This window comes from Oncorhynchus kisutch, linkage group LG23 (assembly GCF_002021735.2).
Source record: "Oncorhynchus kisutch isolate 150728-3 linkage group LG23, Okis_V2, whole genome shotgun sequence".
Lineage (NCBI taxonomy): Eukaryota > Metazoa > Chordata > Actinopteri > Salmoniformes > Salmonidae > Oncorhynchus > Oncorhynchus kisutch.
In genome coordinates this window covers 31,626,805-31,644,954 of record NC_034196.2, presented here as the reverse complement: position 1 = coordinate 31,644,954, position 18,150 = coordinate 31,626,805, and the positions used below count along the sequence as shown (strand labels likewise).

At 43.3% G+C, this 18,150-nt stretch overlaps 1 protein-coding gene across 3 annotated transcripts; it reads left to right on the top strand.

The window, feature by feature from the left end:
• The first annotated feature begins 3,192 nt into the window (after positions 1 to 3,192).
• Positions 3,193 to 16,636, top strand: LOC109868854 (divergent protein kinase domain 1B-like). 3 transcript variants are annotated; one of them, XM_020458584.2, is made up of 7 exons: positions 3,193 to 3,302; positions 7,272 to 7,406; positions 9,190 to 9,297; positions 9,394 to 9,570; positions 14,380 to 14,606; positions 14,843 to 14,984; positions 15,409 to 16,636. In XM_020458584.2, the coding sequence occupies exons 2-7, from the start codon at positions 7,350 to 7,352 to the stop codon at positions 15,850 to 15,852; spliced, it is 1,155 nt and encodes a 384-aa protein (XP_020314173.1). In that variant the 5' UTR covers positions 3,193 to 3,302; positions 7,272 to 7,349; the 3' UTR covers positions 15,853 to 16,636. The 3 variants fall into 3 exon arrangements, with proteins under 3 accessions (XP_020314173.1, XP_020314172.1, XP_020314171.1); XM_020458583.2 differs by lacking the exon at positions 3,193 to 3,302 and adding an exon at positions 3,313 to 3,944 and having other exon boundaries at positions 14,855 to 14,984; XM_020458582.2 differs by lacking the exon at positions 3,193 to 3,302 and adding an exon at positions 3,313 to 3,944.
• Positions 16,637 to 18,150: the final 1,514 nt, after the last annotated feature.

The following is an 18,150-nucleotide window of genomic DNA, read 5'->3' as shown; positions in this document are numbered from 1 at the left end:
TACAATTTAGCAAATTAACACTGGAGTGATAGATGAGCAGATGTTGATGTGGAAGTAGAAATACTGGTGTGCAAAAGAGCAGAAAAGTAAAGAAAAATAATATGGGGATGAGGTAGGTAGATTGGGAGGGCTATTTACAGATGGGCTATGTACAGCTGCAGTGATCGGTTAGCTGCTCAGATAGTTGATGTTTAAAGTTGGTGAAGGAAAGGATAGTCTCCAACTTTAGCGATTTTTGCAATTTGTTCCAGTCACTGGCAGCAGAGATCTGGAAGGAAAGGCGGCCAAATGAGGTGTTGGCTTTGTGGATGATCAGTAAGATATTCCTGCTGGAACGTGTGCTACGGGTGGGTGTTGTTATCGTGACCAGTGAACTGAGATAAGGCGGAGCTTTACCTAGCATAGACTTATAGATGACCTAGAGCCAGTGGGTCTGGCGGCGAATATGTAGCGAGGGCCAGCCGACTAGAGCATACAGGTCGCAGTGGTGGTATAAGATGATTTGGTAACAAAACGGATGGCACTGTGATAGACTGCATCCAGTTTGCTGAGTAGAGTGTTGGAAGCTATTTCGTAGATGACATCACCGAAGTCGAGGATCGGTAGGATAGTCAGTTTTACTAGGGTAAGTTTGGCGGCGTGAGTAAAGGAGACTTTGTTGCGAAATAGGAAGCCGATTCTAGATTTGATTTTGGATTGGAGATGTTTAATATGAGTCTGGAAGGAGAGTTTACAGTCTAGCCAGACACATATTCTAGATCGGAACCGTCCTAGTAATGTCATCAATCAAATCAAACTTTATTTATAAAACACATTTCTTACCACAAATCCTTTTCAAGGTGTTCAAAGTCATGCATTGAAAGGCGTGTGGCACTTAACATCCTTCCTCTTGGCAGGTCTCTATAGGTGACCAGGGGATTCTAACATTCAAATGCTTCCATGAAGATCATACAGTAAGTGTAGCCATGCAGCCTATTTTGGTGGTTCACAATATCGGCGGCACGGATGTGGAACGTGAGTGGAGGAAGCCTGCCATGCCCAACCAGGTGCAGTCAGTGGAGGACCTGTACCCGGCCGAAGTCTACAGCCTTCTGTCCTGAGAGCCCACAGAGATCTTCAGTGGCTAAGGGCCAGCAATTATGTAGCAGGGGTTAGGGCCAAGCGTTTTAATATGTCACTGCTAAAAAGGGTCCTCAGATCACAGGGGTTGTTTGTGTATTGGGGCACAGATAGCAAAGTGGAGGACATCAAAGCATTCAAAATGGCTACAAGGACTGATGTGCAGGAGTGAGGGCTTTGAGTCACAGGGTCTGGGATCCTTGGTGCCTCACCAGATGGTTTTGTGGGCACCACAGCAGTGGTGGAGGTCAAGTATCCTTATGGTGCAAGGGACCTTACCATTGAAGAGGCAATGAAGTCAAAGGATTTCTATATCAAGGGGGGAGGGTCTTACCGCCTCCGTGAAGACCATCCTTACTAGCACCAGGTCCAAGGCTAGCTCCACGTCATTGGAAGAAACACCTGCTTCTTTGTTGTGTGGACCACCAAAGCCTCCATCACCATCCCCAGCCAGCGTGACGACCTCTGAGACTCATATTGCTCCTCCTATCAGTACATGTTTTCAGGGAAGCCAATGGTCCAAAGATATTCCACATAGTTCATACACACACACTGGGCTCCCAGAATAGGTTATATTACATACAAATTTTGCTCATAGCAGACAACTAAAGTAATGTAGTTAAATTTATCATGGGCACAGTGGCAATTTATATCTGGGATGTTCAAATTATTTGTTAATCCCGGTCTTTTACTTGCTGAAGGTCCCAGTCAACAAGTGAGCAATGAATAAAGATCATCCACAAACAATAGGCTCGTAGAATAGGTTATGACATTCACATTTTGGTCAAAGCAGCCCACTAAAGTAATGTAATTAACATAAGTTCAATCACAAAGGCTGGTCTGAGTGCATATCTTCACAGTTTCATTCAGTAGTACAACACAAATCAAAGCTAATTGTATTTGTCCCATGTGCCAAATACAACAGGTGTATTTCACCTTATAGTGAAATGCTTGCTTACAAGCCCTTAACCAACAATGCTTTAAAGAAGATAAGATTTTTTTTTAAATGTTCAGTAAATAAAAAAATAAAATAAAAAATTATAATAATTAAACAGCAGCAGTAAAATAACAAGCCAGGCTATATCGAGGTAATATGTACATGTAGGTATAGTTAAAGTGACTATGCATAGATTATAAACAGAGAGTAGCAGCAGCATAAAATAGGGGTCTGGGTAGCCCTTTGATTAGCTGTTCAGGAGTCTTATGGCTTGGGGGTAGAAGCTGTTAAGAAGCCTTTTGGACCTCGACTTGGCGTTCCGGTACCTCTTGCCGTGCGGTAGCACAGAGAACAGTCTATGACTACGGTGTCTGGAGTCTGAGGGCCTTCCTCTGATACCGCCTGATATAGAGGTCCTGGATGGCAGGAAGCTTGGCCCAAGTGATGTATCAGTGATGTTTCCAATGTATAGTCTATTACAGTGTATTGCATTGGGGGCTATGGAGGGGGTGGAGAATGAAGTGCTGCTGGATATGTACTACACAGTCCACCTCCAAAACTACAAATATTAGGTTAGTAGAGACCCTACTATATATAGTATTGGTATTTTCCACACCACTTTAGCTGCCAGGTAGAACAAGTTTCTAAACGCATATATTTTTTATTTTTTTTAATCTTAATTGCCTTTTCTTGTTGGCACAAAACAAGTGGCCATTGATAAAATGGCTATATCTTTTGAATGAGAAATCCACATTGCAATGTTTTGAAATAGGGGCTTTTATTTTAAAAGTTTATTTATTACCATACGAACGTGACGTCATCATTTGTCCTGCTGGTAGAATACTGGTGGCTTGAGACCGCAATTTGCCCTTTTAAAATAGCACTCTCATGAGTCACTGCAAAACTGGCTGTTAAAAAGGCGCTTCATGGTCAATCTGGAGGCTGCATTGGCCGTGAAGCATTTACGGCGATATGGCCTCTGCAGAGGTCAGGTCAGGGCCGAGCAGCGCTGTTGTGAAGGAAGTTGTCAAGGAAGTGAGTTTGTGTTTATACAGGACCTCCCGCCCTCACCTACCCTCAACCAATCATGTCAATTCGGAGCTATACCGAGCCCTCCCTATTGTTACAACGTTTGAGAGGCGTACGGCGATGTGGTACAGAGCTCAATTTGGCCTCTGCGTGCCTCGTCCGGATGCTCCGCGATTGCGTCACACCATCCATTTAGTGTCTCCGACCACATTTTCAGGTCAGGCATATATTGGCTCTTGTTGTTATGAGAGTTCGTTCGTAGAGTCAGAAGGGGTAGACTAGTAGCGTATTCAATCATGTATTTTTTTAAACGGAGGAGTCGGACAGGATTTTTCAGTCAACATTAATATCCTAACCGATGGCGCCTAGGCAGCTGAAAACATGTGCTCAGAATGTCAGTCTGCATGTTGTGAAGGGAATATAGCTCCACTTTTTATTTTTCCCCAATGACGTCTGAAAGCTTAGGATAGGCTATGATTTTCTGCAAACGGAATGGCGTTGTTTGTTTATGAAATTGGATTATGAAACGATGCCCACTTTCTCGCTGACCTGACTCACTGTGGCTCTGGACTGTTTAGATTTTGTCTTTTATTTTCATAAAGGATCTTTGTTCCACATGCAAATCTCGAACGATAAATGCGCACAAAACTGAATGCCATAGGGGTGAACAGGTGACGTCAGTTTAGTATGCTCAGACTGGAGATGCTGGTCCCATGGATGTGTCTCGACGGGAATACGGTTCAGTGATTTGCCGTTCCAGCCCGAGCGCGTTCTACTAACGGAATCGCTTATGATGCCCAGAGGTTTACGGAGACTCGTGCACCTGGTGCTGTTTTGCCCTATGTCGAAGGGGCTGCAGGTGGGACCACTAGCTGAGATTTGGCTGCGTTTTCGTGCCCTATATGCCATCAGATCGTTACAAATAAGAGTATTCTATCTCTCTCTATTTGTCAGTAAATTGCTAAACCATAGACTTCTAATTAGGTAATAGCACAATATACCATTGTATTGATTTGATTTTGTCTGCACAAAGTTGACACCAGGCTATTTGCCTTATGGACACGGGTGCTATTGAATATCAATGTTGGAAAGATTTGAGTGATATACATCCGTGGTATTCATTTCTTGAATACACAAGCCTTTCAGTTTTGGCTGCAGTGAAGGCCCTGAAACTGTGAATAATGGCTTGGCAAGTTGCATGAAAATCGAGACAATTTACTACCCCCAGAGTATGGGTTCTGCACGCACTTATGTATTAAAAGTGAATATTCATATTCATTTGCAACCTGGTCTCAGAGCATTGCATATTATTCTGTACGTACACTGAACAAAAATATAAACGCAACATGTAGTGTTGGTCCCATGTTTCATAAACTGAAATGAAAGATTCCAGAAATGTTCCATATGCACAAAAAGCTTATTTTTCTCAACTTTTGTGCACAAATGTGTTCACATCCCTGTTAGTGAGCATTTCTCATTCACCAAGAGCATCCTGACAGGTGTGGCATATCAAGAAGCTGATTAAACAGCTTGATCTTTACACCAATGCCACAGATGTCTCAAGTTTTGAGGTAGTGTGCAATTGGCATGCTGACTGCAGGAATGTCGACCAGAGCTGTTGCCAGAGAATTGAATGTTCATTTCTATACCATAGGCCGCCTTCAACGTCATTTTAGAAAATTTGGCAGTAAGTTCAACCGGCCTCACAACCGCAGACCATGTGTATGGCGTAGTGTGGGTTAGCAGTTTGCTGACGTCAATGTTGTGTACAGAGTTCCCCATGGTGGCGGTGGGGTTATGGTATAGGTAGGCATAAGCTACAGACATTGAACACAATTGCATTTATTGCATTTATTTATTGACAGCAATTTGAATGCACAGAGATACCATGACAATATCCTGAGGCCCATTGTCTTGCCATTCATCGGCTGCCCTCACCCCATGTTTCAGTATAATAATTCACGGCCCCATGTTGCAAGGATGTGTATGTACACTCTTCCTGGAAGCTGAAAATGTCCCAATTCTTCCATGGCCTGCATACTCACAAGACATGTCACCCATTGAGCAGGTTTGGCATGCTCTGGATCGACATGTATGACAGCGTGTTCTGTCACCCATTGAGCAGGTTTGGCATGCTCTGGATCGACATGTATGACAGCGTGTTCTGTCACCCATTGAGCAGGTTTGGCATGCTCTGGATCGACATGTATGACAGCGTGTTCTATTTCCCACCAATATCCAGCAACTTTGCACAGCCATTGAAGAGGAGTGGAACAACATTCCAAAGGCCAGAATCAACAGACTGATCAACTCTATGCGAAGGAGGTGTGTCGCGTTGCATGAGGCAAATGGTGATCACACCAGATACTGACTGGTTTCCTGATCCACGCCCTTATTGTTTTAAAGCTATCTGAACAACAGATGCATATCTGGGACTAATGAGTTTATTAAAATGGACTGATTTCTTTATATGAACTGTAACTCAGTAAAATTGTTGCATGTTACGTTTATATTTTTGTTCAGTATAAATCCTGGACACTCCATTTAGTATGATATATTATGTTTGGTATGGTTACATAAAACAGATGGTTACTTAAGACATAAACGAAGGAGGGTGGCTGGTCGGTGTGACTGGGTAGGCGTATAACGTGAATGTTTCGCAACCCAAAGGTTGTGAGTTCAAATATCATCACCATTTTTTTTTGCATTTTAGCACATTTTCAACTACTTACTACTTTTGAGCTACTTTGCAACTACTTAGCATGTTTGCTAACCGTTCCCCTAACCTTAACCCTTTTATCTTCCCCTAACCTTAACCCTTTAATCTAACTCCTAACCCCTAGGTAACGTTAGCCACCTAGCTAGAATTCATAACATATCTTACATTTAGCAAATTTGTGACATATTGTACATTTTTCAAATTCATAAAATATTTGCCTTTTTCAAATTCGCAACATACAATACAAATCGTAATTCGTAATATATCATATGAAATGGGGGATGGACATCCACAAATGAATACATGCCATACGAAACATAACATAACATACTAAATGGAGTTTCTCAGGTTTGCGTACAGCATAATACAAAATGCTCTGAGACCAGGTTGTCATTTTGTGACAACCAAACCTTATACTCGATGAACGTTTGAGGAGTAAAAGAAAAGTGCCAGGAATGGCAAGACTGCAAATTTCTTTGCACATTAGAGAGTTCAACAAGAGGGCATCTGTTTAAAATGTAACTTTGTAGATGCCCCTCTCTGATATGGCACTACAGCCAACAGTAAATTGCCACACATGCTCCTTCTCCCCCTCCCTGGCGCTCGAGGGTGCCAGGCTGCCCATCATTACACACACCTGTCACCATCGTTGGCTCGACAGGTTTTCTTTCCTCGGTTGGCTTGGCAGCCTCCTACCTCAGCTGACTCGTCAGGCCCACGCCTCAGCCGACTCGTCATGCTCCCATGCCTCAGCGGAATCGTCAGGCTTTCACGCCTCAGCCAGCTCGTCAGGCTTCCATGCCCAAGCCGGCTCCCATGTCTTGGCCGGCCCATCAGGCTCACCCAGGTGGGACGCCGGGTGGCACCCCTAGAGGGGGTGGGGTACTGTCACCAGCTCCCGCTCCTCCTGCCTGGCGCTCGAGGACGCCAGGCTGCCCATTATTACGCACACCTGTCACCATTGTTACGCGCATCTGCGCTTCTTTGGACTCACCTGGACTCCATTACTTTGTTGATTTTTCCCTCCTATATCTGTCTTTTCCTCGGTTTGATCTCCGTGTCAGCATTATTGTTGTTGTTTCCCCTGTTCAGACGCTGTCCTTGTTTGTTTCATGTCAGATATTTATTAAATGTTGACTCCCTGTACTTGCTTCTCATCTCCCAGCGTCTGTCCTTACATAAATACAGGTTCCAATGGGTCATTGATGTAGAGCATGCTGCTGGCCAAATCAGGGTTGTGCATTTTCTTCCCCGCAATGGCCATGCTGATAGTTCTGTATTTCGCCTTGGAGAAGAATGTCTTCCACAAGACCATAATATAATGATTGCTTAGATTTCTCAGTGTCTTTATGGCCTAAAACCCCTCTCTTCCTCAGTATGTTTGTCTTGTTTGGGATAAAGCAGAAGACACATATCTGTAGGACTGTGGACTTTGGTCAATGTGTAATCTTCTCCTCTCCTGTGTAGAGTCGTCTCCCGGCGTTAAAGGTGAAGTACCTGCTGCTGGCCTGGCTGGGGATCCTGGTAGCCAGCTGGGTCCTCTACATGCAGTACGCCTCCTACTCAGAGCTCTGCCGAGGACACGTCTGCCACATGGTCATCGTAAGTATGAAACAGCGTGAACACCCTGACACCTCCTACGAAGGAAGGAGAAAGAGAGAGCGTGGGAGTAATGGATTGGAAGAAAATATAAAGGGACTGGAAGGGCAAGCTGTGGGTGGAAGATAGAACACTAAGGTCTGGAAATGACAGATGGAAAGAGTGAATGAGAAAAAGGGTCATCTGTATTTAGTGTCAGTGACTGCTGAGTTCAGGATGGTTCCTCTTATAATAGAGTAGCAAATTTGGACCAGGAAAAAGTCATTCACAGAATACCTGATAAGATACTGGATGAGAGATCAGTGATGTAACAGAGAGCCTGCATCCAAAATGGCATCTTATTTACTCAGGCTCTGTCCAAAATGTGTGCACTAAATAGGGAATAGGGTGCCATTTAATGATAGGCCACAGGAGAAGTGACTCTACTCTAGTTTCCTTAAGCATTGTTCCCTGTGATAAACAGTGATGAGAAGTAACCAATCATTCCCAGATCAACAACGTCAGCACAGTCATTTCCCTCGTCACATATTTTACATTTCAGGTTGAATTTAAGCAGCAAGGGCGAGATCCCTGTGAAATATTACATTTATACTCTGAAGTGGGAGTGTTTGTTGCTCAGCAGTCAGCACACACATATTCAGAAGTAAAGGATCAAGAGAGAGAGGGGAAGGGTAAAGATGAATGGCCAGCCTGAGGTGGTCCTGTTTTGGTGTCATTATCTATGTATAGTGTTATTGTGATGAATAAGGCAGTACTATCGTGCCCTACTCTTCCTTGTGCTGTGAGAGGGAGAGGCAGGCTGTCTGTCTCAGGACATACAAACAGGGAAAACAGTGTCTGGAAAGGGGGAACATGGAGAGAGGAGATAGCGGGATGGAGAGTGTAAAAGAGAGAAGGAAGGAGTGAGAGAAGAGTGTTGTCATTGTTGTGTGTGTCCCGCTAGGCTAATTTGCACATTAGTGCGACATTAAGGACGACTGGGCCTTTAATTGGTTGGCTCGCAACCAAAGTGGCCAAAATTAAGTCATATTACCATAGCAACTGTTATACTGTGGAGAAGGAGGTCACAGCCTATAGTCTTTATTTGTAAATTTTGCTTTGCAAGAGTGAAACTGTTTGGGTGGATCTCATCTTACTGTGGCACTAGCTACTGGAGCAGTGGATTTAGCTACAGGCTGGCGTGCTGCCTGGATGTTTCCTAAACAAGATAATCTCACACCCACACATGCTAATTTAAGCAATGACTTTACTTCTCCTTTCTGCTTATGCGAACAGTCTTTTCCAGATATTTTTTGGGGGTTGGGGTATATCGCTACACAGTGCCAACAATGGTGCCAAGCTCAGGGTGGACCAAATATAACCGATACATGTGTATGAACACATAAGCCATCTCACAGGGGGTGAAAATAAGTTGACATCTGTGTGGAAACTGGAAAATCCTCACCATTGTTATCTACAGTATTAAAAAAAACTGCGTGCAGGTGGGTATCTCCACCTGGGATTTAGGCCATAGTACATATGAGGGAGAGATACAATTATTCACATTTGATCATTTGACAAAAGCTGTATTTTTTTTTAGCTCACCCGTTTCCTAACCTTTACCTAATTCTCCTAACCTGCTAAGTAAGTTCTCCTAACCTGCTAAGTAAGTTCTCCTAACCTGCTAAGTAAGTTCTCCTAACCTGCTAAGTAAGTTCTCCTAACCTGCTATATTGTAGGATCCTTGGATCCTCTTCCTGCTGATAATGTGATGATGTATTTCCTGTTTCCTGTCTGTCTGTCTCAGTGTGACCACTACAGGAGAGGCATTATCTCAGGGTCGTCCTGCAAGGCCCTGTGTGAGGAGAAGAGCCTGACCCTGCAGCGATGCATGTCCACCTCTTCCACACACCAAGTAGGTAACACATACACACACATCAGGTAATACCCACGAACACACACTCTATCTACTCTGTCTCTGTGTAATGGGAATATTTACCTGTGGTTCTAGGTGTACAGGGGTCTGTGGAAGGACAGGCCTGTGGTGATAAAGTGTGGTCTAGAAGAGCCTCTGAAGGGGGACGTGGCTCCTGACTCTGTACTGAGACAGGAAATGACCCTGTTTGACAAGCCCACCCGCGGGACCTCCATGGATGAGTTCAGAGAGATGTTGCACAGCTTTCTCAAGGTCTGGTTGCCCATTTCACTTCCTGTCAGTCCTCACAGTTAGATTAGATAGAAGAGCTTTCCACAATAGACATGTTGGTTGTTTAGCAACAAAACTGAGGTGTGCGTAACTATGGGGAAAAACAGACAGGGTTGGCTAAGATAGAAGCTATATTTAGTCTCCGATGTTTATTGAAAACTTAAATACATTTGTACAAAGCACTTGTCTTTCAATTAAATCGTTAGTTGTTGGTTAACTAGCTAGTGAATTTGAACCATATTACCATTGACTTGAAATCAGTCAAAACATAGTATCAATAACAGGCTGAAACGAGCCACTTACGATTCCCCACATCGCAGTTTCTTGCCATTCTTGCTAGCAATCTGGCCATCCAGAATCACAACAACAGGATGACATCTGCCCCATGGAAGCACACATCATTTTCGTGACGTTGTCAGCTAACCCATCTATAGGGAACTGGTGTTTTCTGGTACAGGCTGTGTTACATTCATGCACATTCAAAATGCAAATGAACTCAACCCCTCAATCAGAGAGGAGGGAGATAGAGAATAGAGTGTGTGATGGAACGAGGCGGTAGGGGGAGGGAGGGAGAGGCAGAGAGAGGTTAGGGGCTGAAGCCCCGTGCCAAATATAACCCTACACGTCATTGTCAGTACAATGGCTCCACTCTCAGCCGTATAGAGATGGGCTGAGAGTGATGAAGGGAATAAGTTATATGGAAGAAATCTAGCACATTTCAATCATTCCTCACAGTCTCGTTTTTATTATGGTGTGTACGACTAACTGAACTGAAAAGTGAACTGTTTTTGGTTGCCTATTCTTTTTTTTCTTTAAATAGCATTATATACACTTAGTGGCCAGTTTATTAGGTACACCACCCCATTCATGAAAATAGTTTGCTCCTACAGACAATAGCTATTTTTCCATTTACTTGTCCAGTGATTTTTTTTGGTCGACATGTAGAACATTTGAATAGAAAATAGATGTGACAATTGCCTGTTAGGTTGCGTTTCCATTGAACTATCTTGAGTCGATTTAAAAACAGCTGGATGTAATGAATTCACACCTAAACAGTTTTCAGAAAAACCCAGTGTCTAATAAAAATGTAGTGGTTGAAGTGTTACCATTATCCATTCAGGCAAATTGCACGTTAATACATTGCTGGCATTTGTATGCCCTCCCACCTATCTGTTTCATGTCTCAGGTAGCCTGCAAAAGCCAGCATGCAAAAATTGACTAATATTTGCCACATTCTAATAACTCCTATGTTCCTATCATATCGGCTGCCTAGGCTAGTCCATGCCATGGTGAAATTTGCTCTCCTGTAGAGCTGAAATAATTGGATGGTGAAACTTGCCAGCCAACCAGAAAAGCAAGGGGAGCAGTGGAAACGCGTTCTCTGGAGTGATGAATCACGCTTCACCATCTGGCAACCCGACAGACAAATCTGGGTTTGGTGGATGCCAGGATAACGCTACCTGCCCAATACATAGTGCCAACTGTAAAGTCTGGTGGAGGAGGAATAATGGTCTGGGGCTGTTTTTCATGGCTTTTCATGTTTCGGGCTAGGCCCCTTAGTTCCAGTGAAGGGAAATCTTAAAACAACACCATACAATGGCATTCTAGATGATTCTGTGCTTCCAACTTTGTGGCAACAGTTTGGGGAAGGCCCTTTCCTGTTTCAGCATGACAATGCACTCGTGCACAAAGTGAGGCCCATACAGAAATAGTTTGTCAAGATTGGTGTGGAAGAACATGACTAGCCTGCACAGATCCCTGACCTCAACCCCATCAAACATCTTTGGGATGAATTGGAACGGCGACTGCGAGCCAGGCCTAATCGCCCAACATCAGTGCCTGACCTCACTGATGCTCGTGGCTGAATGGAAGCAAGCCCCCCCAGCAATGTTCCAACATCTAGTGGAAAGCCTTCACAGAAGAGTGGAGCAAATGGAGGACAAACTCCATATTAATGCCCATGATTTTGGAATTAGATGTTTGACAAGCAGGTGTTCATATATTTTTGATCATGCAGCCATATCTAGAAAAAAATAATTCCAAAGACTGGACCTAAAATTGTATATGAACAATAATTCCTATGTCGAAGATGTGAAAAATATTTGTTGGTCTGATTTGTCTGGGTTTGATGCGCGCTGTGTTAAGAAGCAGATAGTAATTACTAAGAATTGGATACCACGTAATTGGGGAGAAAAGGGGGTTACATTTAAAAATATAATAATATTTAATGACCCCAACCTTATTGTATGTAAACTTCTGACTTCAACTGTGTGTGTATATATATATAGTGTGCGACTCTCTTTGTTTTTATAGCTTACAGAAAACAAATTCACAACAGACTTTCAGTGTGCTTATAGGGACGCTACCGTAGGGCAGCCGGCTTGGGCCATTATTGTTTTTACAAATGACCTTTCACTGACCTTGAGTAAAGCCTAGGTGTCAATGAACACTGATGACTCAACAATATACATGTCGGCTGCATCAGTAAAATAAATAACTCAGACGCTTCAGTTTTAGAGTGGGTAACTAGCAATAGGCCTGTGCTAAAAATCTCAAACTAAAAGCATCATTTTTTGTGCAAATTACGTATGCAACTCTAAACCTTTTTTAGATCGATTGTTGAATAATATGGCTATTGAGCAAATTAAGGAGACAAAACTGCTGGGTGTAACCCTAGATGGTAAGCTGTCATGGTCCAAAAATATGCACTCAATGGCTGCTAAAATGGGAAGAGGTCTGTCCATGATAGGTTGTTGCTCTGCCTTCTTGACATCTCAGACGACCAGACAGGTCCTATAGGCCCTATTTTATTTTGCACCTGGACTATTTCCCAGCTGTGTGGTCATGTGTGGCAAATACATGTTTTTTATATATCTTGTATTGTAGTGTAATTTGCTGTGTACTATCTATTAGACCTAGATATTGTGTGTATGTACTGATAAGTAGGCTGTGTGTGACATTTTAAATGTACAGTGCATTCGGAAAGTTCAGATACCCTTTTCCACATTTTGTTGCGTTACAGCATTGTTCTAAAATGGATCAAATTACCCCATAATGACAAAGCAAAAACAGGTTTTTAAACATTTTTGCAAATGTATTAAAAATAAAAACAGAAATATATCTTATTTACAATAGTATTCAGAACCTTTGCTATGAGACTCAAAATTGAGCTCAGGTACATCCTGTTTCCATTGATCATCCTTAAGATGCTTCTACAACTTGATTGGAGTCCACCTGTGGTAAATTCAATTGATTGGACATGATTTGGAAAGGCACACACCTGTCTATTTCAGGTCCCACAGTTGACAGTGCATGTCAGAAAAAAAAACAAGCCATGAGGTTGAAGGAATTGTCCAAATAGAGACGAGACAGGATTGTGTCGATGCACAGATCTGGGGAAGGGTACCAAAAAATTCTGCAGCATTGATGGTCCCCAAGAACACAGTGGCCTCCATCATTCTTAAATTAAAGAAGTGTGGAACCACCAAGAACCCAATAGTCACTCTAACAGAGCTACAGAGTTCCTCTGTGGAGATGTGGCCAGACGGAAGCCACTCTTTAGTAAAAAGCACAACAGTCTGCTTTGAGAGTGCCAAAATACACCTAAAAGACTCTCAGACCATGAGAAACTAGATTCTCTGGTCTGATGAAATCAAGACTGAATTATTTTGCCTGAATGTCAAGTGTCACATCTGGAGGAAACCTGGCACCATCCCTACGGTGAAGTATGGTGGTGGCAGTATCATGCTGTGGGGATGTTTTGCAGCGGCAGGGACTGGGAGATGAGGGTAATATGAATGGAACGAAGTACAGTGAGATCCTTGATGAAAAACTTCTCTAGAGCACTCAGGGCCTCAGACTGGGGACAGGACAACGACCCTAAGCACACAGCCAACACAATGCAGGAGTGGCTTCGGGACAAGTCTCTGAATGCCCTTGAGTGGCACAGTCAGAGCCCGGACTTGAACCCAATCAAATATCTCTGGAGAAATCTGAAAATAGCTGTGCAGCGACGATCCCCACCCAACCTGACAGAGCTTGAGAGGATCTGCAGAGAAGAATGGGAGAAACTCCACAAATACAGGAGTGCCAAGTTTGTAGCGTCCTACCCAAGAAGACTCGAGGCTATAATTGCTGCCAAAGGTGCTTCAACAAAATACTGAGTAAATGGTCTGAATACTTATGTAAATGTTATATCAGTTTTTCTTTTTATATACATTTGCATTGTGGGGTATTTTGTGTAGGTTTATGAGATAAACACTTATCAATTTTAAAATAAGGCTGTAACGTAACAAAATGTGGAAAATGTCAAGGGGTCTGAATACTTTCCGAATGCACTGGATTTCAGTCCTTTACTAATAATGTTCTGTATTATGTCATGTTTCATGTGGACCCCAGGAAGAGTAGCTGATACTTTAGCCATGGCTAATGGGGATCCTAATCCCAACAGATCTGTGATCAACAGATGCATATCTGTATTTCCAGTCATGTGAAATCCATAGATTAGGCCTAATATTTTTTTTCAATTGACGGATTTCCATATATGAACTTTAACTCAGTAAATCTTTGAAATTGTTGCATGTTGCGTTTTTTATATTTCGGTGTAGATGGGTGTACCTAATAAACTGTCCATGAAGTGTATATTTAAACTGTTCTTCTAGTCTTAGCTGGCTGATATTTACGCCGTTGCTTAGTGGACAAAAACTGTAACATTCGATTGCAAGGTTTGAACATCATGGTCTCCTGTACATATCAGTTCCTCACTTCGTCTTCTCTCTGACCTCCCTGCAGTCTAATTTGGGAGAGCAACCTTCTCTCACCACCTTGGTGGGTCGTGTCATCACCCTGGCCGATGTCAACAAGGACCGCAAGGTGTCCCTGGCGGAAGCCAAGTCTGTGTGGGCTCTCCTCCAGATTAACGAGTTCCTTCTGATGTTAGCCCTGCAGGAGAAGGAGCATACCCCCAAACTGCTGGGCTTCTGCGGGGACCTGTACGTGACTGAGCGCGTGGGCCACAGGTAAGGACCACTTTGGAAAGAAGGGTTTTAATTAAAGAATGACTGTACTGGCTGATTTGAATTGGTTTTGTGCTTGTAATTTTCAAGAAATGCCACTACAAACATTTGTGTCTTGGATGTGTGGTTTGATTTGGTGTTCATTGGTTTCAAATGATATTATCTGTGATTAAATGCACATCTTGTTGGTGTATGTATTATTCTTTTTCCCCAGAAATAATATTACATTAAATCTACAGCTCCCTCTATAGGTTGGAGGTCCCCAGCTACCTGCAGGCATTAGTCCCAAAGGCCCTGAGCTCCAGCCTGAACCAGTGGCTGGCCCCGGCGTGGCCCCGGAGGGCCCGCATCACCATCGGCCTGCTGGAGTTCATAGAGGAGGTAAAGATAAGATAGGAGGAGCCATAGAGATAGAGGACTCATCTTTGTATCTGTGCCATTATAGCGTCTGTGACAGCATGGGCTGTGCCATTGAGGCCACCTCCATTTTAAAGTAGTCAATTTTCTTCACGATTGGCTGATCCCTCCTGATGACCTGGGTGAACATGACTCCAAAAAGGATCACCAGGAGGGATCAGCCAATGAAATTGGAGGTTTCCCCCTGGGTTGGCTACATTAAAATGGTGGAAGCTCAATGGCACTGCCCATGCTAATATGACCTTTTGGCCACTGGTTGCGGCTCTGTGAATACATAAAACATATCAAGCTTAGACAGAGGACAGACCATTTATAATCATTGGGAATAGAAAGTGTAGTTGTCTGATTTATAATGATCTAAACATCTGTACCCCATCAATTCCAACAGGTGTTCCACGGGGCCTACGGCAGCTTCCTGATGTGTGACGCCAGCCTGCGCCACGTGGGGTATAACTTCAGGTATGACTGCAAGATGGCAGACCTGCGCAGCGTGGCGTCTGAGATGGCGGTCCGCAGGTTCCTGCGGGGACGTCGCTGCGAGACCAACGCTGACTGCACCTTCGGACGTGACTGCACTGCCACCTGCGATCGGCTGGTGAAGCAATGTAACACAGAGGTGGTCCAGCCCAACCTAGCCAAGGTTTGTGTGATGCTACAGGACTATCTGGTGTCTGGGGCGCCCCAGGACCTCCGCATAGACCTGGAGAAGCAGCTCCGTACCTGTGTGACGCTCAGCGGCCTGGCTAGCCAGATGGAGGTGCACCACTCGCTGGTCCTCAACAACCTCAAAACCCTGCTGTGGAAGACCATCTCCAACACAGAGTACTCCTGAGGACCACAGAAGAGCTGCTGGGAGCCATATGTAGGCCTGGGTTGTATTCATTTGACACCAAATAAATGAAAATGGATTGAAACAAATGGACAATCTGAAGTTGTCCAGTAACAAATGCAAATGTATTAACTGTTCACATCATTTTCTACGGTATGCCCTAATGACTACAACTCATTTTCTACGGTATGCCCTAATGACTACAACTCATTTTTCCTTAGACCGACCTTAACCAGGAAGAAGAAAAAAAAACACCAGGACCTACCCATAGGAGTGAGGCAGGTCCGAACTCTACCCTATTATTTACCCTAGAGGTACTTCCCCTCCTACCCTACTTTTTTACAAACATGCCAAAAGCTTGAGTAAAACAGACTAGTAAATCACTGACTGAAAGTGAAAATGAATGAAAATCAAATGGATTATGATTTAAAAGTAAAGGCTGTTTATTTTTATGGAAGGATTCTTTATTTTGTTAAGGAGGAAACTGTCTGGTCTATTCTCAGGGCCTTGCCTATGTAATGATAATTAACTGTACAGTATTCTACTTTAAAGAGTAGTTAAGTGTATAACTTCTATCAGGGAACGTCAATGTAGAGGTGTAATGCCATGAAAATATGGGAGTGATGTAACAGTATGTGGAAAAACTACTATTTTATCTGTGTGTGAATGGTCCATCAGACAAGGTCAAATGAGATGGAAATATGGAGGGATCAATTGAGCTTTTGTGATAGATCATAACCAATCTATATTACTCAGATGAAGAAATAAAATACAGCACTCCAAACTATGGCAATTTTTCTAGACTAAAAAAATTGAAGTCTCAGTATTTTATGAATTATACAACAGGTTGGTCTAATCCTGAATGCTGATTGGTTAAAACCACATTCCAGCCAGTGTCTGTACCACCATCTAAATTACTATTTACTGTTCCATCTGATTGCGCAATCCACTGTCTGGCGATATCGCACCTCATTAGCTCATTGCTATGATGCATCCAAATAAACAATAAACATTATCCAAACAAATGTCACAAAACAGCTTAAACAAATGCAGATATTCAGGCTGCACTGTTTGACGTGACTAAGTTAGCCGTAGTTGGCTAGCTAGCAAGCAAGGGATAAGAAGGTTGCCAGCCAGTATGGAAATGGAACATTAAGAATGAACGACTGACACAGAACAAAAAATTGAACGACTGGGGCGCGTCTCTGGCAACCGAAACACCAGACGGCTTGGGTAGCAACCCTAGATTTGTGTCGGGACTGTCTTGTGGAACGATGAAATAGTATGAACAAATTCATCAAATCAAAATGTTAATCATTATTTGAATATATTTGAATATGTTGATAAAAGTGAATATGCACTCAAAGCCGGTGTGGAGGATATTGGCACGGTTTGCCGGGCCTAGTCATGGGCCTAACACCCGTGCCAATATATACTCCAAACACCGGCTTCTCTGGCATTATCACTTAAGGGGAAAAAAGCTGTCTTTTACCATTGTGTAGTTCGCCCCGACAGTATTTCGCAATTCACATTTCAACCAACCATGTTCTCGCCTCAAGTTCCATCCATCTTTCCATGGCACCAATATATTCATTTTACAGGTGTACTTGTTAAAATAGTCTCCAGTGTCAGTAGATACATTGTAATAGTGACATGTTTCGGCATCTGAAGGGAAACGCTCATAAGAAAATATATTTCAACCAGTGAGATCAGCTTGAGATTTGAATTAGCTTGAAAATTGCATCATGATAAAAGTGATACTCAAAACCAAAATCTGGTCCATAAGGCAATTTGATGCTTAAATTGGATCCAAATACTGCCTAATTCAATAAAGGGTACACAGAGGTTAACATGATCAGACAGTCCAGAGGTTAACATGATCATCCATCTACCCAAATACAGTGCTTATCAGATTCTACCAACTTTGAGCAACTCTTACAGCAACATGCACGGTGTATAAAACATTAGGAATACCTTCCTAATATCAAGTTGCACCTGATTTTGCCCTCAGAACAGCCTCAATTTGTCTGGCCATGGTCTCCACAAGGTCTAGAAAGCTTTCCACAGGGATGCTGGCCCATGTTGACTCCAATGTGTTCCACAGGGATGCTGGCCCATGTTGACTCCAATGCGTTCCACAGGGATGCTGGCCCATGTTGACTCCAATGCGTTCCACAGGGATACTGGCCCATGTTGACTCCAATGCGTTCCACAGGGATGCTGGCCCATGTTGACTCCAATGCGTTCCACAGGGATGCTGGCCCATGTTGACTCCAATGTGTTCCACAGGGATGCTGGCCC